The following is a 25,077-nucleotide window of genomic DNA, read 5'->3' as shown; positions in this document are numbered from 1 at the left end:
CATATCTCACTTTAAGGAGTCGCGACCTCGGCTCTACCATTGATTTTCCCACTGACCTCACTATTGGTCCACCTTGTGCTTCTCTTGACCATTGTCTGGCCATTCTTGTTACACGAGTGGTACTGGCTGCATCTTTATTCACACTCTAGAATTCATCTCTAGTGTTCATGATGGTGGGTTGCCATGCATCGAGAGGATGTACTTCACTTGAGAAGAAGTTGCCTGCACCGTTCATTATACCCTGAGTCATGGGAAATGTAGCGCCTGTGGAGGGGTTGGTTGTGGGTCTTCCAGCCGTGGTTGTAGGAAAGCTGTGATGAGTGTAGCGCTACATCAAACCAACTTTTCAGTAATATATATATATATATATATATATATATATATATATATATATATATATATATATATATATATATATATATATATACATATATATATGGTGCTGTGGTTTCCGTGCATTATACATGACAGCTAGAGACTGAGTGTGAACGAATGTGGCCTCTGTTGTCTTTTTCTAGAGCTACCTCGCGCACATGCGGGGGGAGGGGGTTCTTATTTCATGTGTGGCGGGGTGGCGACGGGAATGAATAAGGGTAGACTGTATGAACCAGAACCACGAAGGTAACCAAGAAACGTTGGAAAATATATAAAGAAGTACGTTTGTAATTTAATGTCTGTGGAGGAATGAAATAAGCTATACGCTGAAACTATGAACATGGACAACATTAAGAATTATGAAAAGTTGCATAATAGTTGGGGCGGTTCGAGAGATGGGGCCTCAGGAATGTAGAATTCCCTCCATCCTCGCCATGCTTGCTTCACCTCACCAGCCCGACCAAACCTAGTTAAGTAAAGCAGGCAGCCACCCACACCTGGTAGAGCACTCTCGCCCAGCCACACACACCTGGTAGAGCACTCTCACCCAGCCACCCACACCTGATAGAGCACTCTCGCCCAGCCACACACACCTGGTAGAGCACTCTCGCCCAGCCACACACTCCTGGTAAAACACTCTCACCCAGCCACACACACCTGGTAGAGCACTCTCGTCCAGCCACCCACACTTGGTAGAGCACTCTCGCCCAGCCACACACACCTGGTAGAGCACTCTCACCCAGCCACACACACCTGGTAGAGCACTCTCGCCCAGCCACACACACCTGGTAGAGCACTCTCGCCCAGCCACACACACCTGGTAGAGCACTCTCGCCCAGCCACACACACCTGGTAGAGCACTCTCGCCCAGCCACACACACCTGGTAGAGCACTCTCGCCCAGCCACCCACACCTGGTAGAGCACTCTCGCCCAGCCACACACACCTGGTAGAGCACTCTCACCCAGCCACACACACCTGGTAGAGCACTCTCGCCCAGCCACACACACCTGGTAGAGCACTCTCGCCCAGCCACACACACCTGGTAGAGCACTCTCACCCAGCCACACACACCTGGTAGAGCACTCTCGCCCAGCCACCCACACCTGATAGAGCACTCTCACCCAGCCACCCACTCCTGGTAGAGCACTCTCACCCAGCCACACACACCTGGTAGAGCACTCTCGCCCAGCCACACACACCTGGTAGAGCACTCTCGCCCAGCCACACACACCTGGTAGAGCACTCTCGCCCAGCCACACACACCTGTTTTGATATTGCAACCCGACCTTCCTCATCTGGTCCTGCCTACCCTGCTGGGAGACACCTGGCTCATCATACACCCCCCACCCCCACCCTCTCCCCGCCACCACCTCCCAGAGCAACTCCTAAAGTAATTACGCTGCTGCAGCTAATTATCCGACCACATCCTGCCTGCCGGGAGCAAGGTGTGCTCCCTCACACTGACTGACAAAGACCCACCGGTAAGGAAGAAGCAGCACGTGAGGTACGTTGGACTCGCTCACGGAAATGTTTGGTGAAGGAAAGTTAAAGGTCTGACGTGGGGGTAGAGGGGATGGGGGGGTCTGTATCCCACAGTATACCCTCCGCCTGCACGGGTCAAGTTTTGATTAGTACGTGAACCGCTGGTGAACCCACGGCTGCCACTGAACCACTGGTGAACCCACGGGTGCCGTGAACCACCGGTGAAATAACCTCCCGTAGGTCAGGTAGATTTATAGCTCGGGGACGTGATAAGGGAATCATGAAGTAGCTGGATACGTGGTAATATGATCCGTAGGTTGATGGAGACGATGGTAGCGTGTGAGAGGAAGGTAGAGGAAGAAACGCTAATACTCCCCCGTCACATGTAAGGGGGGATAAGGCAGTGCTCTCTCTCTCTCTCTCTCTCTCTCTCTCTCTCTCTCTCTCTCTCTCTCTCTCTCTCTCTCTCTCTCTCTCTCTCTCTCTCTCTCTCTCTCTCTCTCTCTCTGTTGAACGACGTACAAAGCAACCAACACCAGATACGTAGTACATGATCAAGCAATAAACATTGTGTTCATTATCTACATGGTAATAATCAAAGGTTGAGAGGAAATATTGTGTGAATATCGTGAGATGTTAAGATATATTATAGTAGTGTTTTTAGATTTTTTGATTTTTAGGTAACGAATGAAACCTTTGGGAAAGTTGGCCAAGGGAAAACGGGAATACGAAGAGTTCGTATTATAATGTTCCCTGCAGCTGACACGTCCCTGAACGGGATAGGTAGCGCCGACGACGTTAAGTTGCAGGCTGATCTTAGAAGACACTTGGGACTTTATAGGCTGATGTTACTTGGAAACAGTCAGGTCAGGTCAGGAACGGTCAAACGTTAATACCTGCACGTTCAAACATTTCTCAGTAAAGATCACGTTTACCAAAAGCTTAATGTTTCAGCCACACTGACTTAGGCATAACACTGAATGTCAGTGGCCAATCATTATGACCGCCTTGTGTCTCCTTACGTGTTTGAGGCACAACTTTTCTGCCTCGGGTTCAGTTTCTGCTAACGACAGGTATCGTTGCTCCATCACTTACCCAAGATAGTAATATCTGTGGACGATTATGATAAGTTTGTCCTGACCAGAAATATAACACGCTGAAGAAGCCAAGACTCATGGTTGGCTTGCGTAAGCACTTCCGTTGAGTGTATTTTGTTTATGTTCAAGATTTGCAGGGGAACACGATGATCGGGCTGAGCTGGGCACCCGGGCACCTCACATCAGCCGAACATGACTCACCCAGTGTTACAGTTCCAAGTGGAGTAGAATGGGTGAGTGACCACGTAGTGGGTGAGTGACCATGTAGTAATATATACTCGTAATCGTTGGGAAATATGACATAGAGAGTTTTGGCATTTATAAAATTTTGTCCCGCCCCTACAGAAGTGTATGTGGGGTATTAAGTCTTCGCTTCGTCTTTCTTTGTACAATAACTCAAATACGTATTACAAACCCCATCCTCACCACGTGGGTACTACCTCTTGTGGAGATGACGAGCCGATTACATGTTAAGCCATGCAGTAACGTATATTTGAATTTTCATTTATTTTTAGCTTATGTTTTATCGCATGTCCAAGATGATGGGACAGTAGGAATTGTGACAAATATTTTAGGCACAAACACATAGCAAAGCTTATGCAGATTCTTGTGTATAAGGCGATTCATTTGCCTGTTGGTACATTATTCTGTAGGTGTGGCTCACCATTGCCAGCCACTTGATGTCGCGTAACTTCATGAAATGCTTTATGATTGGTGGTACCATGTGTGTCCACAGGGCGTCAGGTCGCTGTAGCTTACGTTTCCTTCCGTAGGTCTTGTCAACCTAGCCACCACAGCCAGGGTCTGGGTCCCCATGCCAGACACCTTACACTCGGAACAAGGAAGAACTTCGACATGGCCCAGCAAAACCCATATGTTTTTCCTTACAATTTTTAGATCAGAAGTTAATGTTGTAAAATCATTATCTTTCGAGTGGATGTTTAATTGGGCACAGTAATTCCTTATAGATCTTCACAGGTATTTGGATATATTTAAAGGAGAAATGCTTGACATAGTTGAGCAAGTTCCTTGGGCACTGTAATTTCCAGTTACTAATGCTCCAGCCATCACATGTGTAATCCTTTACATATTTATGTTGTCAGCAACAAACGGACATATTACAAGTGTCTGGAAGTGGAAGTATTTTTGAACACGTGGAACGCTCAATGATGGCTTCAGGAAATTTTTCATTTTAGGGATGTCATACCACTCATTAGCATTTTATAATTGGCAATTAAGGAGGAGCTTTTAAAGAGAGTGTACTCGCTCCACACGTTATACAGGTTGTACCTGCCCCACATGTGATCAGTGTAACAGTATGGCGAGCCAAACGATGAAGGGCACACATAGGAAGACAAAGTCATACATACGGCAACAGACCACTGGACCCTTTCGAAGTTTTTTGTGGTATTGGTTGATATTATCACCATTCATCAGTCTGGTAAGAATAGATATACGTTCATATTAAATATAGTAAAACGTTATTGAATTTTCATGTAATTAAGGAGGCGCAAATAATGTTAGTCGTGGATTTTAAGCGAAATATTTATCAAGTTTATTCTTAAACGTATTTATGGCACTCTTTTCAACCACTCTAATTGGTAAATCATTCCATATGTAAACAATGCTGTTGAAGAAAAAGTATTTCGCCTCATTCGAGGTCAAATGTTTGCCCGTGAATTTATATTCATTACGACGAGTGAAATAGACGATTCTTATTTATGCAAGTCGTTACATATAGACAAAGCCTTTGATAATATTGAATGCCTGTATCAGATCACACCTTAACCTTCTCTTTACTAAACTAGATACATTTAAGTCGTTTAATTGGCTCTCATAGGATTTGTTACCGTCACGGTGAGGAGCAACAACATTATCCGGTACACCACATTCTCTATATTACTCCTTGTGGCTATGGATGATTGTCTTCTTTTGCTGCCGATGAATCTGGTCTCCTCGCCATACTGCTCATATCTGTTCTTCTTGTCTTTAACCTAAGATTTTTCTTCCACCTTCTCTTCCTCATGATAGCATCGTTGTTGCATCTCATCCTCATGATCTCATCATTATTGCTTCTCTTCCTCATGATCTCATCATTATTGCTTCTCTTCCTCATGATCTCATCATTATTGCTTCTCTTCCTCATGATCTCATCATTATTGCTTCTCTTCCTCATGATCTCATCATTATTGCTTCTCTTCCTCATGATCTCATCATTATTGCTTCTCTTCCTCATGATCTCATCATTATTGCTTCTCTTCCTCATGATCTCATCATTATTGCTTCTCTTCCTCATGATCTCATCATTATTGCTTCTCTTCCTCATGATCTCATCATTATTGCTTCTCTTCCTCATGATCTCATCATTATTGCTTCTCTTCCTCATGATAGCATCGTTGTTGCATCTCATCCTCATGATCTCATCATTATTGCTTCTCTTCCTCATGATCTCATCATTATTGCTTCTCTTCCTCATGATCTCATCATTATTGCTTCTCTTCCTCATGATCTCATCATTATTGCTTCTCTTCCTCATGATCTCATCATTATTGCTTCTCTTCCTCATGATCTCATCATTATTGCTTCTCTTCCTCATGATCTCATCATTATTGCTTCTCTTCCTCATGATCTCATCATTATTGCTTCTCTTCCTCATGATCTCATCATTATTGCTTTTCTTCCTCATGATCTCATCATTATTGCTTTTCTTCCTCATGATGACTCCTTACTTCTCTTCGTCATGAGGCCATCGTTCTGCTTTTCCTGCTCTCGATGTCTTCTGGAGTGTGAGGTGGGTTGCGAGCGGCGGGGTATTGTTCTGGCAGGGAAGAGGTTCTCTGCTGGTGGTGTTGGGATGATGGTGATAGGGGCCAGGGTACCCGGCGCGGCGGCGGGGAACTTAAAGTGGCAGAGTGACAGCCACTGCCTCCCTCCGCCGCCACCAGGGACCTGCTACCTCCTGCAGCACCTGCAACCCCTCACGTAAGCGTCTGTTGTTGATCCTGAGATGAGTACCCCATGTTGATCCTGAGATGTGAGGACCCCATGTTGATCCTGAGATGAGGACCCCATGTTGATCCTGAGATGTGAGGACCCCATGTTGATCCTGAGATGTGAGTACCCCATGTTGATCCTGAGATGAGTACCCCATGTTGATCCTGAGATGTGAGGACCCCATGTTGATCCTGAGATGTGAGGACCCCATGTTGATCCTGAGATGAGTACCCCATGTTGATCCTGAGGTGTGAGGACCCCATGTTGATCCTGAGATGTGAGGACCCCATGTTGATCCTGAGATGAGTACCCCATGTTGATCCTGAGATGTGAGTACCCCATGTTGATCCTGAGATGTGAGTACCCCATGTTGATCCTGAGATGAGTACCCCATGTTGATCCTGAGATGTGAGGACCCCATGTTGATCCTGAGATGAGGACCCCATGTTGATCCTGAGATGTGAGGACCCCATGTTGATCCTGAGATGAGTACCCCTTGTTTATCAGAACCTGTGAGAACGGTCTGTGGTGGCCAGAATGTTTCCATCCCTGTCGTCTGCCGTCCACTCTTTCCATTTCTCTATCCAGTCCGTCCGTCCGTACTAGGCAACTTCTTCGGTCTCGCCCGTGCTATGCAACCTATCCTGTCTCGCTAAATTATTTCATACGTGCTTATCACACGGGTTTCCTATTGGACATTCTCATCGTGCGTATGGTTTCTCATACATTCTCATTATGAGAATTGTTACTTTCAAGTCTCCTCACCAGGATCGTTTTTCCACGTTCCCCTCATGAGGTTATTACCGTTTACTTCACCTCCTCTGTTTTTCGTCTTGAGGCTGTGGTTGAGGTCAATTTTTGTGCCCTGTGGGTCAAGGGTGACGTACTGGCTTGTCTAGTCGTATGGTAGAGCGCTGCTCTTAACCTCACCACATCTACACCTCTTCCTTCCATTATGACCCTCACCACCCCCGCACCCATCCCCACCATTATGACCCTCACCCATCCCCACCATTATGACCCTCACCCATCCCCACCATTATGACCCTCACCTATCCCCACCATTATGACCCTCATCACCCCAACACCCAGCCCCACCATTATGACCCTCACCCATCCCCACCATTATGACCCTCACCCATCCCCACAATTATGACCCTCACCTATCCCCACCATTATGACCCTCATCACCCCAACACCCAGCCCCACCATTATGACCCTCATCGCCCCAACACCCAGCCCCACCATTATGACCCTCATCACCCCAACACCCAGCCCCACCATTATGACCCTCACCACCCCAACACCCAGCCCCACCATTATGACCCTTACCACCCTTACTCCTCTGCTCCACCCCCCACCACCGTCAGGACCATCTGGCCATACAATACACAGGAGAACGTAGTAGAGTGCTGAGCGGCGTACACTGTAGCTGAGCCCCTCCAGCAGGAAGCTGGTTCGGGAAAAAAAAGTTTCTAAGAACCATCGTGGAGCTGTTTGGTCAGCATCACGAGAGGCGGACGTAGGTCGTCTAGAGGCCTTGGTCTGAGGGAGTGGATCAGCTGGGAATGGCTGTCTTTTTTGCCTCCATAGATCAGAGGCTGACTGGCCTCTGGTAACACGTAGGACCACTAGCTTGAGCCTCGTGAAGACAGTGAGAATTAGAATTGCAATGAAGGTATAGTTGATGACATTACAAGGGTAGGCATGGGTGAGGTGTTGGGAAGAGCATGGTTGCTCCAGCCACACCAGGGCAGGCTTCAGACTACACTGTTGACGGTGTCTTGAAAGTGGATACAGAGTACACAAAGATCAAGAGACTGCGTCGTAATGATATTTCGAAGTCATTATGGGTTACTTCGAGTGTTAGCATAGAGTGGGCAACACTGAAAATACTACTTCTCATGTTTGTCTATCATTTTATTAATGAATATACGTGGTCAAACTTGTTCTGTTGATGTGCAGTAACGTGGAATCAGCGATGTGTGATGGGATGTGGCTAAGGCACGGCCCTACAGGGTGGTACTGCTGCTGCCTCATCCTCCACTTCACTTCATAGCAGCACACAAGGGTTCCACACTCAAACACGTCGTGAATACTGTACGGGAGACGTGGGTCAGGATGTGTACTGTGGGGAGGCGGTCGGGCGTGCTGTTCGGGGTGGCAGCAGGATAGGAGGGAGGGGCGAGGGTGCCGACGCTGATATGAACATAATGTGGGTCGTGATTGGTGGCCTGTGCGGGCCAAGTGACGACATCCTGGCCCAGTGTGTAGCAGTCAGCGGTGAGTGGCCATAATATGTCTGGCCGTTACCTTTAATACCTAAGACGGCAGCCCACCCACCGAGCACCCAGCACGCTCTCCACATCTCCAGCCCACCATAGTTATCATCCTCTGATTTACTGGCCCACCTGACACATTGTTTTAAGTGGGTTGGTGAGTCTCGGTGCCCGCTTCAGTCTTGTAATCTGCCTAAATCGTGATGTGGAGGAGAATTACCTTTGAATGTGTCTTTGATTATGTGTATGACACACCTAAAAAGGTAAACAAGAAAATCATAACTCAGGTGACATATAAGAAAGAATATTTTTATGAGGTATTTCTACCACAGACCTGAAGTTGAATTGCTCACAGCAGAAGCTCCGTCAGACCAGTTGTTCAATACTGTCATTATAATGTTCATTAGTTGTTCTTAGTCTCAAGTGGAGCTTCTTCGTGTTCTTGTGGAGTGTTCGAGTCTCCTCTTGAGGAGTTTGTTTATCCCAGGAATGTTAACCTGGCGTTCGTAAGATGGCATCGTTACTGAGGTTTTCGATCTCCATTGCTCCACAGAAGCGGTTACAAGGTCCATGTTGTTTTCCGTGATCACTTATATTAACTGTCTGGAAAGCTGCAGTTTATATCAGCAACGTCCATGTGTTGCTTCAGTGCTGTTGATGCTAATGTGTGGCTGAGTCGTGTCTCAGGCAAGAGTCCTCTTGCTGATCTACGTCGACTGTTCTCCACGCGCTGCCGCAACCCTGCGTAATTAACTCTTTGTACTGGAGCAAACCCCCCGCCCTGAACAGCCCAGATACACTTTCTGTAATGAGCCAGTGTCTTCATGTGATCATTGTGGGTGTAAAGGTGTTAACCGTAGGTGTAGTGGCTAGGTGAGAGATGTGATCGGTGTGGGTGTAGGGGTGTTAACTGTAGTGGAAGGGTAAGTGTGTGGAGTGGGAGGTAGTAACAGATTTTGGTCTAACTCTACAGGAATTCCTTCTGGCCATCGACGTAACGAGCGCGGGCACGCCTGAAGAGAAGCTCAAGTGGGCCTTCCGTATGTACGACGTGGACGGTAACGGTGTCATCGACGTCTCAGAGATGACCAAGATCGTCCAGGTCAGTCATCCCCTCATACTGTGTCTACATTATCCCTCATACTGTGTCTACATTATCCCTCATACTGTGTCTACATTATCCCTCATACTGTGTCTACATTATCCCTCATACTGTGTCTACATTATCCCTCATACTGTCTACATCATCCCTCATATTATGTCTACACTATCCCTCATACTGTGTCCTCAGTTTCTTATACCTTGCTGACGCAGTCCAAGTCATGTTTAGGGAATCCTTCTCACCGAGCCACCATGTCCACGCTCCCTCACACCATGGGTGCACCTTTCCTCACTTTGCCCCCCCCCCCCCTCTCTCTCTCTCTCTCTCTCTCTCTCTCTCTCTCTCTCTCTCTCTCTCTCTCTCTCTCTCTCTCTCTCTCTCTCTCTCATCTGCGTGCTTCAGTTCAACATCTTCCTCCTCGTGAGGGCTGTCCTCTTTGCCTCCTCTTCTTAAGTTTTCCCCTCTCCCTTACCACGATTACCTGTGCATCTTTATCTGTCCTTCGTTGCTTCCCATTCTTCGTCCATCCTCATATTACGTCTGGCCATGCTCACCACTGCGTCTGACGGTGCACCCTTTTGCCCTGTTCCTCACACGGCTGCCCGTCCCTCTTCACCTGTCACTCTTATCTTTGTGCCGTGCCATCTGACCTCTCCTTCCTGCACCTCATGTCTCACACCTAACCTAACATTTCACTCTCTGTTCAGACCGCATATTTTTTTTTTTTTTACACTCACGTAATTACTTTGGAAGTCAACTTTGCTCCCTTAGTTTATAATTTGATTTATTTTTGTCTTTCATATATATATATATATATATATATATATATATATATATATATATATATATATATATATATATATATATATATATATATATATTGTTGACTGGTTGGTAAGGTTATTTAATGTATGTATGACTCATGGTGAGGTGCCTGAGGATTGGCGGAATGCGTGCATAGTGCCATTGTACAAAGGCAAAGGGGATAAGAGTGAGTGCTCAAATTACAGAGGTATAAGTTTGTTGAGTATTCCTGGTAAATTATATGGGAGGGTATTGATTGAGAGGGTGAAGGCATGTACAGAGCATCAGATTGGGGAAGAGCAGTGTGGTTTCAGAAGTGGTAGAGGATGTGTGGATCAGGTGTTTGCTTTGAAGAATGTATGTGAGAAATACTTAGAAAAGCAAATGGATTTGTATGTAGCATTTATGGATCTGGAGAAGGCATATGATAGAGTTGATAGAGATGCTCTGTGGAAGGTATTAAGAATATATGGTGTGGGAGGAAAGTTGTTAGAAGCAGTGAAAAGTTTTTATCGAGGATGTAAGGCATGTGTACGTGTAGGAAGAGAGGAAAGTGATTGGTTCTCAGTGAATGTAGGTTTGCGGCAGGGGTGTGTGATGTCTCCATGGTTGTTTAATTTGTTTATGGATGGGGTTGTTAGGGAGGTAAATGCAAGAGTTTTGGAAAGAGGGGCAAGTATGAAGTCTGTTGGGGATGAGAGAGCTTGGGAAGTGAGTCAGTTGTTGTTCGCTGATGATACAGCGCTGGTGGCTGATTCATGTGAGAAACTGCAGAAGCTGGTGACTGAGTTTGGTAAAGTGTGTGGAAGAAGAAAGTTAAGAGTAAATGTGAATAAGAGCAAGGTTATTAGGTACAGTAGGGTTGAGGGTCAAGTCAATTGGGAGGTGAGTTTGAATGGAGAAAAACTGGAGGAAGTGAAGTGTTTTAGATATCTGGGAGTGGATCTGGCAGCGGATGGAACCATGGAAGCGGAAGTGGATCATAGGGTGGGGGAGGGGGCGAAAATTCTGGGGGCCTTGAAGAATGTGTGGAAGTCGAGAACATTATCTCGGAAAGCAAAAATGGGTATGTTTGAAGGAATAGTGGTTCCAACAATGTTGTATGGTTGCGAGGCGTGGGCTATGGATAGAGTTATGCGCAGGAGGATGGATGTGCTGGAAATGAGATGTTTGAGGACAATGTGTGGTGTGAGGTGGTTTGATCGAGTGAGTAACGTAAGGGTAAGAGAGATGTGTGGAAATAAAAAGAGCGTGGTTGAGAGAGCAGAAGAGGGTGTTTTGAAGTGGTTTGGGCACATGGAGAGAATGAGTGAGGAAAGATTGACCAAGAGGATATATGTGTCGGAGGTGGAGGGAACGAGGAGAAGAGGGAGACCAAATTGGAGGTGGAAAGATGGAGTGAAAAAGATTTTGTGTGATCGGGGCCTGAACATGCAGGAGGGTGAAAGGAGGGCAAGGAATAGAGTGAATTGGAGCGATGTGGTATACAGGGGTTGACGTGCTGTCAGTGGATTGAATCAAGGCATGTGAAGCGTCTGGGGTAAACCATGGAAAGCTGTGTAGGTATGTATATTTGCGTGTGTGGACGTATGTATATACATGTGCATGGGGGGGGGGGGGGCATTTCTTTCGTCTGTTTCCTTGCGCTACCTCGCAAACGCGGGAGACAGCGACAAAGTATAATAAAAAAAATAAAAATAATATATATATATGTGTGTGTGTGTGTGTGTGTGTGTGTGTGTTTGGTAGAGCATTTAGTAGAGCAGAAGGATATTGTGTCTGTGAAAGGAGGCACATTAACCTGGTGAGGTGTGTGGCAGGTGTGTGCAGGAGAAGCAGGTGTTGTGAGTCGTGTGGCAGGTTATTACTACCTCCAGAGGAACGCTGACAATTAGGATCTCCCTCCTAACTATGCTTTAAGTACTCTAACAACATCAGTACTGGGAAAGGTTCTCGGGATAATAATGCAGATGGATGGCTAGACTATGTGTATCTGGACTGCTAGAAAGTCTTTGACACTGTGCCACTTTAGAGATTAGTAAGCAAGCTGGAGCTGTAAGGGGTAAGCAAGCTGGAGCTGTAAGGAGCAAGCGAGCTGGGGCTGTAAGGGGTAAGCGAGCTGGAGCTGTAAGGAGTAAGCGAGCTGGAGCTGTAAGGGGTAAGCGAGCTGGAGCTGTAAGGGGGAGAAGGGAACGAACAAAGAAAACCAGTCAGAGGAGCATTCTTGCGTAGACATGGGTCATGATGGCAGTAGCGCAGACCTCAGTCTCAAGTCCATTGCTCTTTGTAGTGTATGTGAGTGACCTGTACAGTGACTGGACTCGCACCTGAAGATATTTCTGGATGATGTCGAGGTCATGAGAGAACTGGATTACAGAGGGACATAGACACCCAAAGTTGATCTGATAAAAGTTTGATGAAATTCAGTCAAGGTAACTGCAAAGTAATGATGATAGAAACACGGTGAAAGAATGTCAGTACGATTGTTATTTGGAAGTAAAAAGTTAAAGGGGTCTGTGTGTGAGAGAGAGACTCGGGAGTGCTAATCTTGTCATCAGAGCTCCACATCGGAAGAATTATCTGTGAATGAGTCATACTGTGTGCAATGCAGGTAGACAGTACAATAACGCTCACGTACAGGAGTAAGGAAACGTTTGGCAAGCTGTTCCCAACGCACATTAGACCAGAAATGGAATATGCTTTAGCCTAGTTAGCGCATTATTTGAAGAAGCGCAAAGATTTGATGAAGGCCGTATAGAGAAAAGCGAAAAAAAAGATGGCTCCTGGTTTAAGGGTGCTGAGCTACAGAAAAAGGCTAGAGACAATTGAGTTGTCCACCATGGAGGATAGAAGAGCAAAGGGTGACCTTACCACAGACTTCATGTTTCTATATCAGTTCGATGATGTAGATGGCGATCAACTCTTCGTTATAGACAGTGACAGAGGTTACCAGAGGGCGTAGCAAGAAGCTGAGGAAGAAGCCTACGTACGAGGCAGGATTTCGGGACTTAAATGGGTGCTGGGATGCTGTAGTGTATGACTGTTTGAATTGCTGTGTTCATTTTTTACTGCGTCAATGATAGTGTGATGGATCAGTGGAACAAAACAAGTGATAGAACAGTGGAAGATGACAGCATATAGTATGATTGACCAGTGGAACGAAGCAAGTGATAAAACAGTGGAAGATGACAGCATACAGAGGTTTAAGAAAACGGTTGATGGTAAAGTTCAAAAGGTAATGCCTCACGTGTAAAACTTGTTCCCTCCTCACAGGGCATGTAGGTAATTACACACACACACACACACACACACACACACACACACACACACACACACACATCTGACGTAAGAGAAACAGAAAAGCACACACTTACGCACTATTAACTGGCCACCATTGACAACACCGCTGCCCTGCGCTTTATGACACCAAATATTCCAGTCTAGCTTTAGAAATATATCCATTGTTCCATAAAGGTTTACGCGAGTGAAATTAATTAGCAAGTTTTATACTTCCTGTGTTTTTATTGAACGCATCTAGACAGAATCGTCATGACGAACCGGAAGATAATTGTGAAGCTTGAATATAATACGATGAAGTCTGCTGATTCGCAGGAGGGAGGGAGGGAGACAATGGACGCAGCCAGACGACCAGGGCTCAAGCCTCCTACCATCCTCACCCTCTTACCCGCTATGATTCTCACACCAGAGAGACAGGGAAGGGCGTCTCAGTAATGGCTGTCGAGTTGTGTGCCTATCTGTTGTGGCTGGCTGCGTTATGAACCAATGTTTTAATTCGTTGGCCGTCTGGCGTTGTTGCTTACACTTGTAAGTCACTTAAGTTAGACGAGCATACTATATATGTTGTGGTGGATGGTGATGTTACACTCCAACCTCACCATAACTGAAGTAGTGATAACTCGATAATCTTCTTCCAACTCAGAATTTCTTCCAAGTTCTCCAGAACATGTCCAAAACAGCCAGAAAACATGAACAAATAACAATCATACTTCCCTCATTTTTTTATATACTTATATGACATCGTATTGCCAGATTCCTTTGTGTTATACAAGCGTAGGATAATTCTGCTTGTTAAAGTTGTAACTTTGTCAATTATAAGGCTCACACAGCTCATAGACTGTTTAATTACTAGTGATAATACCGTAGAGGACTATATCCCTGTGAAGATGAACCTGACCTCAGACAGATGGAGGAGATACATCACACTGGTCTGTTGGATATGGTGACCTGACCTCATGTGCAGGTCCAAAATTCGGTGGAAAAAAGAAAGTAAATATAAAAGAGATTAACGATGATGTCAGCTGTGTGTGGTGACCTCTTCCTATGTTTACAGTCACCACGTTATTAACATAGATTTGTGATAATGTAAGCGAGCGTTGGTAATCATGAGGATGAGTGACAGTGGTACAGCTGTTGGGCACACCAGATCCTGGCACGGAGAGTTTTGTATCGCTTGATGGTATGGCGCCGTAACTCGATCCGTTATTAGTTTCCGCTCCATTTATATAATGAAAATAGGACCCTTTTTTAAGATTTGTGATAACCCTAACAAATGTAGGCCAGACAGGTTTTCAGATTGTTTTTTATAAAGGAAATATGTAAATTATGAACACTTTTTATTTGTGTATTGCGTGAGAGAGAGTGGGAGAGTATGTTGGAGGAGGCGAGTTGTGTGCTGCTTTTGGTGGGACAGTGGAGATGGTGGAGGGTGTCTCCAACCTCCCACATTGTCTCCTATACTCCAACTTCTAGAATAACACTCTATGTCACTCTCTCTTCCACTTCCAACTCTTACTCCTTCTCCTCCTCATGTTACTCTTCCTTATCCTTTATCTGACCACTGTTCCTGCTCCTCTGTAGGGAATCCTGCCTTCTATTGACATTCTATGGCAGTGGTAATGCTAGGGGCTTGGATTGCGAATTTGAGGAGGGTGAATCTAGGCATATGTATGATGAAAGGTTTGGATGGGAAGGTGCCGATGGTAGAGGGAAGCAAGTATCTGGTGACCACCATTGAGGTCAACACCAGCATCTGATCACAAGGAACGCATGGAAAGAATATTTGTAACGACGTCTGAAATCTAAACAGCAGGTTAGTTAGGAAAAAGGGGCACGGCCATGGTGGTAGATTTGTGTACGCTTTGGCAAGATTTGTGGGAGTAACACCGTCAGGCATGATAAACTAGTCCGCGCATACACCTTGTGGAGTGAGGTAGTGCACCTTGCAGTGCCTCATCCCGAACGTCAGGAGGCAGGGACTCGGTAGAGACAAAGGATGAAGGAATGTTTTCATGGGGAGCCGTGACATCATCATGGGCGCGTGAGGACCGTCAGTGGTAAAGGCATCCTGAATGAAAAGTGCGCGAGAGAGTTGTGTGGAGTAAGGTGGATTTTGACGTGAGAAGTGAAATAGTATCGAATTAAATGCATGTTAGGGAGTGTTCAACAGGAAGTGAATAATTGTGTACATGGAACATATAGTTGAGTGGGCGAGTGGGATTTCGGGAAGATATAGGAACATGGTGGTGAACCTTGCAGGTCTGTCCATGTTGAGAGAGGGAGAATGATAGTGGACCAAGGCAGAGAGAGAGACGTGAGCAACATGTAATGGAAGAAAAAATATATACCTAGGACCTGTTGATGATGGAGTTGAGAATACGGGGATGGGAATTTAAAAAAGGAAAGAGAGGTTCGTAAGAAATGATGAATGGACAGTTGAGAGGTTGGGAAAAATGCTGAAACGAGTTTAATGCTAAACACTTAGAAGTATGAGAGTAGAAGTATGAGAGTAATGTTCAGACTTTAAGAGGAAACCCTATCATGGAAGAGTATGTAAACTAGAGAATGTGAACAGGAAATAGAAGGAATAATGTGAGGAGATCTTGAGTGTTACAGATGCTGATGGAGCTAGTGCATCAACAAAGATGTTAGCGTGGGCAAGACTGGCAGATGAGAGCGAGTGCTTGAGGTCGACCGAGTGTGATGGAGTATCACTAGCGGCTGAAGTACATACGGTAACGGGAGACTTGAGAGAGCGAGACGTGTGGTAGGCAGGTGCTCTCCTGGAAGTTGTCTCAATAAGTAGAATGTCACCCTACTCCCGAGGCGTCATGGAAGTAGTAATCGTACTTACGTGCAATGGTAAACGTTTTTAAAGTTTTGGAAATTTTGTGGGTTACGTTGAAGTGAGTGTACACGTTATAGAGGTTGAGACCCTCAGGAGAAATAATGTCCTGTTGTGAGTGGTGTGATGCCTGGAACCTAATTAAGCCCATCATGTCAAGGTTTCTGATCTTGCTTTGTGTGTCATCATATACTAAGCTACTGGGCTAGACTTGTTTTATTTTACTTAAATGCCGTGTAAACCTTTTTCTTTTACCTTTATTCTTTCTCTCATCTAGATATTTTCTTTTCTATTCCTTCCTCCTCGCCTCCCATTTTCATTCACGGCTTGGTCTGGAGGAGGACCCGTCCATGACTTGACTGGTCTGGTGAGGATCCGTCGATGAGTGGAACTCTTGACGTTGTGAATAAGTGTATTCCATGTGTGCGAGTAAGAAAATGGAAGGTTAGCTGTTAGAGGCGGATTGAGATATAAACCTGGAAATTGAGAGCTGAGAAAGTGATGGGAGAACAGAAGGTATTCCCGTAACGTTGGTAGAGTTGAGTGGGATTATGGAGCGTAAGGAGGTGAGGGAACTGAAGAGTTAGGCCCATCTGAGGACTCACGGTGTAGTGACTAACTGAAGTTAGAACGGTAAAGATACAGATGTGTTGTTTTCTCACAGCTGCTGTGATCAAGTTTGGTGACTAAGACTGAACACTGTGTATTGTGGAAGGTCTGACCAGGGAATAGAGAAGGAGGGTGAGTGACGAGGAGGGACGGAGGGGCGGGCTGAGTGGCAGGGGATGGAGGGAGGGGTGAGGTGGAGTGATTGTTGGAAGAGGGAGGGGTGACTGCCTGGCAGGGACTTAGGGGATAAGTGACAGGGGAGGAGGGAGAGGCGAGTGACGGGAGGGTGGAGTGATTGGTTGCGGAAGGAGGGATGAGTGGCGGGGAGGGGAGGGAAGGAGTAAAAGTGTTAGAGGGGAACGGGAATACTGAAATAAATGTGGGTTTTGTGACTGTGAGAGGAGAGGTGGAGGGTGGAAGGAATAAATGAGAGGGGGAGAGGCATGGTTGGTGAGGGCTGGGAGAGCTAAGGAGAGGTGGGCATGAGTGAGGGAGGGGCTAATTAGGAGTGAGGGCGGCGAGAGTGACGGAAAGGAGGGATGAGTGAGGGCAGGGGGAGTCAGGGAGATTTTGGGGGGGGGGGGGAGTTAGGTGGCCTCCAGCGGCAGTATTGATCACCATATGCACCAGGAACCCCGCCTCCCCTCCCATTATACCTCACCCCCTCCCCCAACCCTCCACCGCACCACCCACACCCTCTCCCCAACCCACTACCACACCCCTCCCCAACCCTCCGCTATACCACGCCAACTTCACCCCCCACATCTGTGCCCTCCACCAGTGCACACCACCAGCCCCTGGTTTCCATCCACTCCACCATACCACGCCACCCACAACCCCGCCCGCCGCTACCATAACACGCCACCACACCCCCACCAGCGCCTCTAGTATAACACGCCACCCTCATCCCCCACCCTCGTGTCTCCATACCACACCACCCTCACCCACTCGGCCCCACCTTCACACCACCCACACCCCCATCAGCGCTTTCATACCTCTCCGCCCTGACCCCGCCCGCCACCACCATACCTCACCCTCACCCACCCGCTGCCCGCCGACCTCTGCACGCCACCGCCATACCTCACCACCCCCACCCTCGCACCACCATACCACGCCAGCCTCAACCCCTACAGCCACAATCATACCACGCCATCCTCACCCCCGCTAACCACCACCATACCAAGCCATCCTCAACCTTGTCAAGTATCTGCATCACCCCCCTCAACCCTGCAACTTATCCCCCACCCCCCCCACCCCGCTTTTCTCCTTTACACCCACCTACACCTTGATTCCCCACCTCTCATCCACCTGCACCTTGGCCTGCACTGCCCTACATTGCCCTCTTGCACCTCGGCCTCCACCCACCTGCATCTTCCATCTCACTCACCTGTAACTTGACGTCCACCTACCTCCCTCTCACTAACTGTAACTAAACTTACACCTTGTACTTTCCTACTCATCAGATAGTCGTACCTACCTGTAGGAACTATAGCATTACTCACTTGCAGTGACCCTGTACCTCTGGCTTTTGCGTGATATGTAGGTCCAGAGAAGTATGCAGTGACCCTGTACCTCTGGCTTTTGCGTGATATGTAGGTCCAGAGAAGTATGCAGTGACCCTGTACCTCTGGCTTTTGCGTGATATGTAGGTCCAGAGATGTACACCTGACTTTTGTCTCATATCTTTGTTGGATGACTAAGGCATGTGGCTGTCTCCCTGGCTGTCTCTGGATAGTATACTCGGCCCAGAGCCCACATGGTACAGCTCGCTATATCTAGGGGCCAGACGACTGTCCACAGGTACTATGCCCAGCTTTTGGTAGATACCTTCATCCTGATAGCAGCCTCAGCACTCGAATCTGCGTCAATATACCATAATTACTAGTAGAGAGAGGCAGAGAAGGACATGAGCTGGGGTTGGTGAGGACTGCTGCTGGCACAAGCCTACACCAGGACTTTCTCTCCCGGAATTCCCAGGACATCTCCACAACTTTTATTTTTCCTCAAACTCATTTCTGCCTCCCTTCCTCGTCTTTCTCCCCGTCTACCACTCAGCAGCGGCTACTGGAAGCGGTACAGTTCAGGGAGGCAAGATCATCTTCGCTCCCTTTTGCACCACTTAACAAAACTTGATCACCACATTACTCTCCTACTTCTTTCCAACCTTCACCTGGACTCCTTGCGATGAGTCGGCAAGAAGCTACTGCACCATCTTGGCCTCTCAGCTGGCACCATCACACACGATGCCCCGTCTCTAAGTTGCATCTCGGCACCACAGCCACATCAAGCCCAGCTAAGGTCATGCAGACCGCCTCAGGAATGAGGTCCCATTCCTACCTCTCTGAACATCATAAATAACCCATAATGTTTATATGAAGACTACCTACTAGGTCTCATCTTCTCAGCCGCACTGCCTTGTTTCATATTGACTCTGTAGTTTCAGTCTTAGGCCACATTTTAAGGAAAGCCGTTAGTTATCATTATTATTATTATTGTTGTTGTTGTTGATTTTATTATTATTATCAATATTATTATTATTATCATTATTATATTATTATTATTATTATTATTATTATTATTATTATTATTATTATTCAGTATATCGGGTTGGGCTGCCATTCTTGTGTATGCTGCTGCTGCCTAGAACTTTGTGTGTGTGTGTGTGTTTGTGTGCATTTATCTTCCATTACAGCTGATACGTGGAACAAAATAACGTGTTTACTGTTCTTTGGAGTAATTCCCAGTAGTGGTGCGTGGGTTCAGTCCATGGCATCGATACCATGCTGACTGATTTTGCCACGATCCATTTCCAGTCATGACGCGGACGTTCAGCCTTTGGAGTCTGCAGTAACCTCTAATGAGGACATATGTTCCCAGCTTGTGGGGCCATATCCTGTCATCATTACCAAACATCACAATTGTATCATTGCCTGACGCTCGGCTCACCTCTACCCTCATGCTTGCTCACCCTCATTAACCCTTTAAGCACAATGGTACGACACTTGAGCACGACGGTCAGAGATCATGCTGTCATACCCAAGGTTGGCAGTGTCACACTTAAGAGCTTTACTGTTGTGCTTAAGGGTCACACCATCGAGCTCGAGGGTCATACAGTCGAGCTCAAGTGTCGTACCCTTGTGCTTTAGGTTGTACCGTCGTGCTCTTGGGTCACACCGTCGTTCTCAAGGGTCGTATCGTCGTGCTCATGGTGGTACTGTTATGCTCAAGGAGTGAAACTTTAATTATCTTTACGTGAACAGGACATCCATGTTCTGAAGGTGCATTTTGGAGTATTTTTGGGTTTATTGATCAATAATCATAAAGTTCGACGTCAGTGATTGTACATATAGTGCACCCAACTGCTAACGTTGTCTGCCGTATGTGATTACGGCTGCCTTGGTAGGGGAGCAGCCTCTCAGGGTGTGGGTGAGACGTAAGCTTGGCCACACTTGCTATACTGTGAACACTGAAAGTCAGTGTAGAAGGTATGCTAATGCTCTTGGTTCATGCTTCGTCTGACCCAAGAACTTAATATGGCATTGAATATCTTCTGTTACACTGTTCTCTTAAGGCCGATTTATTGTGACAAATAGATTTTAGTCAACGTGTAAAGCTCAAAGTTCGGCAAACGTTTTCAATAGTCTTTTTCAAATTAGGGCGGAGGTAATGGTGATGGAGACGTCATCATCGTTTCTGTGGACTGTTGATTTATAAAAGAAACCTCTCGTGAATATAGAGATGGAAGCAAAAACGGCCAGGTTCCCCCACGCGTTGGTGTAACATGTGAGGCAGAGAGGGAGCTACGTGTGTCCAAGGGTCTCCAACCCTGGTTTCTTGGCGAACAAATTAATTAACCAGGTCTCTTTATAGAGCTTCATATTATCGTCACTAAGAAATGAAATTATTGATGTCTGATTGTGGTATTCCATGGTCTTTAATGAGTAGGATTTACTGAAGGGATACTGCTCCTTAACAGTTGATGAAACAACCACGTAGGCTGTGAGGAAGAACACAGAGTTCACTTTCCGCAGAACAAGTTGGTCTTCAGGGACGATACATAACTTGTCCCAGTCATCAGTGTGGACGACGGAGACGGAAAGTTATATACACGCCAACAGAAGGGTCCCTCCCCTTACTATGTATGTGCATACCAACAGAAGGGTCCCTCCTCTTACTATGTGCATACCAACAGAAGGTTCCCTCTTCTTACTATGTGCATACCAACAAAAGCGTCCCTCCCCTTACTATGTAGTTGCATACCAACAGAAGGGTCCCTCCTCTTACTATGTGCATACCAACAGAATGGTCCCTTCTCTTACAATGTGCATACCAACAGAAGGTTCCCTCCTCTTACTATGTGCATACCAACAGAAGGGTCCCTCCTCTTACTCAGTTCATACCAACAGAAGGTTCCCTCCTCATACTATGTGCATACCATCAGAAGGGTCCCTCCTCTTACTGTGTGCATACCAAGAGAATGGTCTCTCCTCTCACTTTATGTATACCAATAGAAGGGTCCCTCCTACTGTGTGCATACCAACAGAAGGGTCCCTCCTCTTACTATGTGCATACCAGCAGAAGGGCCCCTTCTCTTACTGTGTTCATACCAATCGTGAGAGTGGTATGTTTCCAGGGCTTTCGTCAAATCTGGTGTGCACTGTACACTGTGGTGTGTACTGCCCACTGTGGTTTGTACTGACTACTGTGATGTATACTGCCCACTGTGGTTTATGCTGACTGCTGTGGTGTGTACTGCTTACTGTGGTGTGTACTGCCCACTGTGGTGTCTACTGACTACTGTGGTGTCTACTGACTACTGTGGTGTATACTGCCCACTGTAGTGTGTACTGACTACTGTGGTGTGTACTGATTACTGTGGTGTCTACTGCCCACTGTGGTGTGTACTGACTACTGTGGTGTATACTGCCCACTGTAGTGTGTAATGACTACTGTGGTGTGTACTGACTACTGTGGTGTGTACTGCCCAGTGGTGTGTACTGACTACTGTGGTAAGTACTGCCCACTGTGGTGAGTACTGACTACTGTGGCATGTAATGACTACTGTGGTGTGTACTGCCCACTGTGGTGTGTACCCAGAGAGCAAAAATGGGTATATTTGAAGGAGTAGTGATTCCAACAATGTTATATGGTTGTGAGAAGTGGGCTCTAGATAAGGTTGTGTGGATGTGTTGGAAATGAAATGTTTGAGGACAATATGTGGTGTAAGGTGGTTTGATAGAGTATGTAATGAAAGGGTAAGAGAGATGAGTGGTAATAAAAAGAGTGGTTGAGAGAGCAGAAGAAGGTGTTTTGACATGGTTGGTCACATGGACAGAATGAGTGAAGAAAGATTGACAAAGGGGATGTATGTGTCAGATGTGGAGGGAACAAGAAGTGGGAGACCAAATTGGAGGTGGAAGGATGAAGTGAAAAAGATTTTGAGCAATCAGGGCCTGAACATACAGGAGGATGAAAGGCGTGCAAGGAATAGAGTGAATTGGAACGATGTGGTGTACTAGGGTCAACGTGCTGTCAATGGATTGAACCAGGGTATGTGAAGCATCTGGGGTAAACCATGGAAAGTTTTGTGTGGCCTGGATGTGGAAAGGGAGCTGTGGTTTTGGTGCATTACACATTACAGCTAGAGACTGAGTGTGAACAAATGTTGCCTTTGTTGTCTTTTCCTAGCACTACCTCGCACTTTTGCATGGGGGAGGGGGGTGCTGTTTCATGTGTGGCGGGGTGGCGACGAGAATGGATGAAGGCAGCAAGTATGAATATGTACATGTGTATATATGTATATGTCTGTGTATGTATAGGTATGTATACATTGAAATGTATAGGTATGTATATGTGCATGTGTAGGCATTTATGTATATGCATGGGTATGTGGGTGGGTTGGGCCATTCTCTCGTCTGTTTCTTTGCACTACCTAGCTAACGCGGGAGCCAGTGACTAAGTATAATAGATAAATTTAAATAAATATATTTAATGAGGTCATGTAGACAGTGATTTACCATGATTTACCATTTCCTCATAATAGCCATTTCAAGTACCAGTCGTCTTAGTCACTCCATCAGAGTCAAGTTGTAAAATATTAATTTGTGTGTCTTGTCATGCCATTTTGTTCACTGTTTATCTTACCATCATTTTCACACATTTGTTAGCTACAATATACTTCTTAGTATCTTTGAATATCCAAAAGAATTCAGTGAAATTCTGTAGTCCTGGTGACTTGAAATGTATCTTTCTAATGAAATCCAATTAAATTGTGTGACTGTGTCTCCTGCGGACAAGACTAGGACAGTTAACAAGCTGATTGATCTTCTCCGTTGCAGAGGAAGTTGGACGTGTGAGAGAGTTCTTATCATAGGGTATCATCATTGCAACATTCAGTCATGCCTTATGTGTCATCTCCCATTGTCACCAGTCTTTCGTCATGCAGCCCCCGACACCATGCCTTAATTTCTGTTCTTCTTTGCCATGAAACAGATTGTATGCAAAGTTTTCAGGGTGTTGTAAATCAGGATCATGTTTGAATAGTAGGGCAGTGTGTGAATATCAGGACCAGACCATGTGTGAATATCAGGGTAGTTAGTGAATAGCAAGTCTGAAGTTAACCTTATTACAATTTTACTTAGTGCCTTAGATTGACCCTCTTCCCTGTTATGTCTTGACTGAAGCACTGCTGCAGTACTGGGGCATTACTGCTCTACTGGGTCACTGTTGCTCTATTGCATCACAGCTGTTCTAGTTGGTCACTACTGCTCTGCTGAGTCATTGCTGCTTCGAAGAGATATTGATATTGTATTAGGTCACTACTGCTCTACTGGGTCACTGCTGCTGTGAAGGGACACTGATCTTTTACCAGTGGTGCTATACAGTGGTGCTGTACTAAGACAGTGCTGCTATATTAGGTTACTGCTGCTATACTGGGACGCTACTGCTGTACTGGAGCATTGCATTTCTGCTGGAGAGGCAGCAACAACAGACAGCTTGATTCTAGTAATGTTGTACCATAGTATGTAGCAGCTGCTGAAGATTAATGTTGGGTCCTTTGTTCAAGGCATCTTCTCATTTGGGTGAGAGGCTTTCATTAGATGTGCCCCAGAGTGGAGGAGCTCAGCACAATTTCTCGTACAGACTGCCACTCATATTCATGTTTTCCTCATGATTAACTCACTGCAAAGTACCTGTCATTATTACTGGTCAGAAAATCACTCGTATGCAAGTCAGCACCGTCACTTAATGAATGTCCATATGTATATTTTGTATTCCAGAAGCCACACGAGAGAGACCCCATGATTTTGTTACTTTCTAGTTTGCTTCAGATACAAGGACGACACGGGTAACATTATCTGCTGTAGTTTTCATACTTGAATTGTTGACAAGTTAGGCCTAGTGTTAAGGAAACAGGATCCTACTACAGAGAAGAATGGTGTGTTATAGTTGGTGTCAGGTCAGGGTATGGTGGCAGGGGAGGCGGAGTTGAGGGCCTCACAGGAACACCTGCCTAGATGATGTCTTGGCATCTTCAGTAGGGACTCGAGACAATCTTGTCTCATGCTTTTTATGTTAACACTGATGGCCACAGCCTCCTCATCTGCTGTCCAAGTTTTACATTAAACTGTTTGAATCTCAAATTCCTTCTTGATTCTCGTCTTGTTCTGTAGCTTCATTTGGTAATACCATCCATCTCATTCTTTTGATTTTATGAATTATGTTCATACTTTTTCCAAATTCTTTCCCTCCACACCCTCTTAGGTATTAAAGGTTGTAAGAAAATAGGGTAACTAGCCCGTTTTTGTCAGAAAGGCTATATGAGGGCTCAGATGAGCTATTATGTACTGAACATAGTGTGAGGGCTTTGAAAACTGCAGATAGTAGGCTGTAAACAGCATATGCCCATAGTAGTCCTCCCTTCCTGAATGAGTAAAGTATATCTGGAGCTATCATACAGCCTTCGAGTCAGGCCCCTTTGTCACACACACTGTGTCTGATCAAAACTAAACTGCAGTACTAGTTTCAGCCTATCCTTACATAGACCATACATAATTTTGTCAGTGGATTGAACCAGGGCCTGTGAAGCGTCTGGGGTAAACCATGGAAAGTTCTGTGGGGCCTGGATGTGGAAAGGGAGATGTGGTTTCGGTGCATTATTACATGACAGCTAGAGACTGAGTGTGAACGA

General features: G+C 46.0%; 2 protein-coding genes across 18 annotated transcripts in view; both read left to right on the top strand.

Annotated features, from left to right (window-relative positions):
- The window catches only part of Nca (neurocalcin homolog), a 716,194-nt gene that overhangs the window by 603,765 nt on the left and 87,352 nt on the right, over positions 1–25,077 (top strand). The gene's annotated exons all lie outside the window — the stretch shown is intronic.
- LOC139756261 (neuronal calcium sensor 2) overlaps positions 1–25,077 on the top strand; it is a 409,472-nt gene that overhangs the window by 370,805 nt on the left and 13,590 nt on the right. For all 7 annotated transcript variants that reach the window (XM_071675464.1, XM_071675467.1, XM_071675466.1 and 4 more), the window contains one exon: positions 9,203–9,331. In XM_071675464.1, coding sequence (XP_071531565.1) covers positions 9,203–9,331 — 129 coding nt within the window. The remainder of the gene's footprint in view (positions 1–9,202; positions 9,332–25,077) is intronic.

The sequence above is a fragment of the Panulirus ornatus genome, chromosome 21 (genome assembly GCF_036320965.1).
Source record: "Panulirus ornatus isolate Po-2019 chromosome 21, ASM3632096v1, whole genome shotgun sequence".
Classification (NCBI taxonomy): Eukaryota; Metazoa; Arthropoda; class Malacostraca; order Decapoda; family Palinuridae; genus Panulirus; species Panulirus ornatus.
Note: the sequence above shows the minus strand (reverse complement) of the source record. Positions and strands in the feature narration are given on the sequence as shown.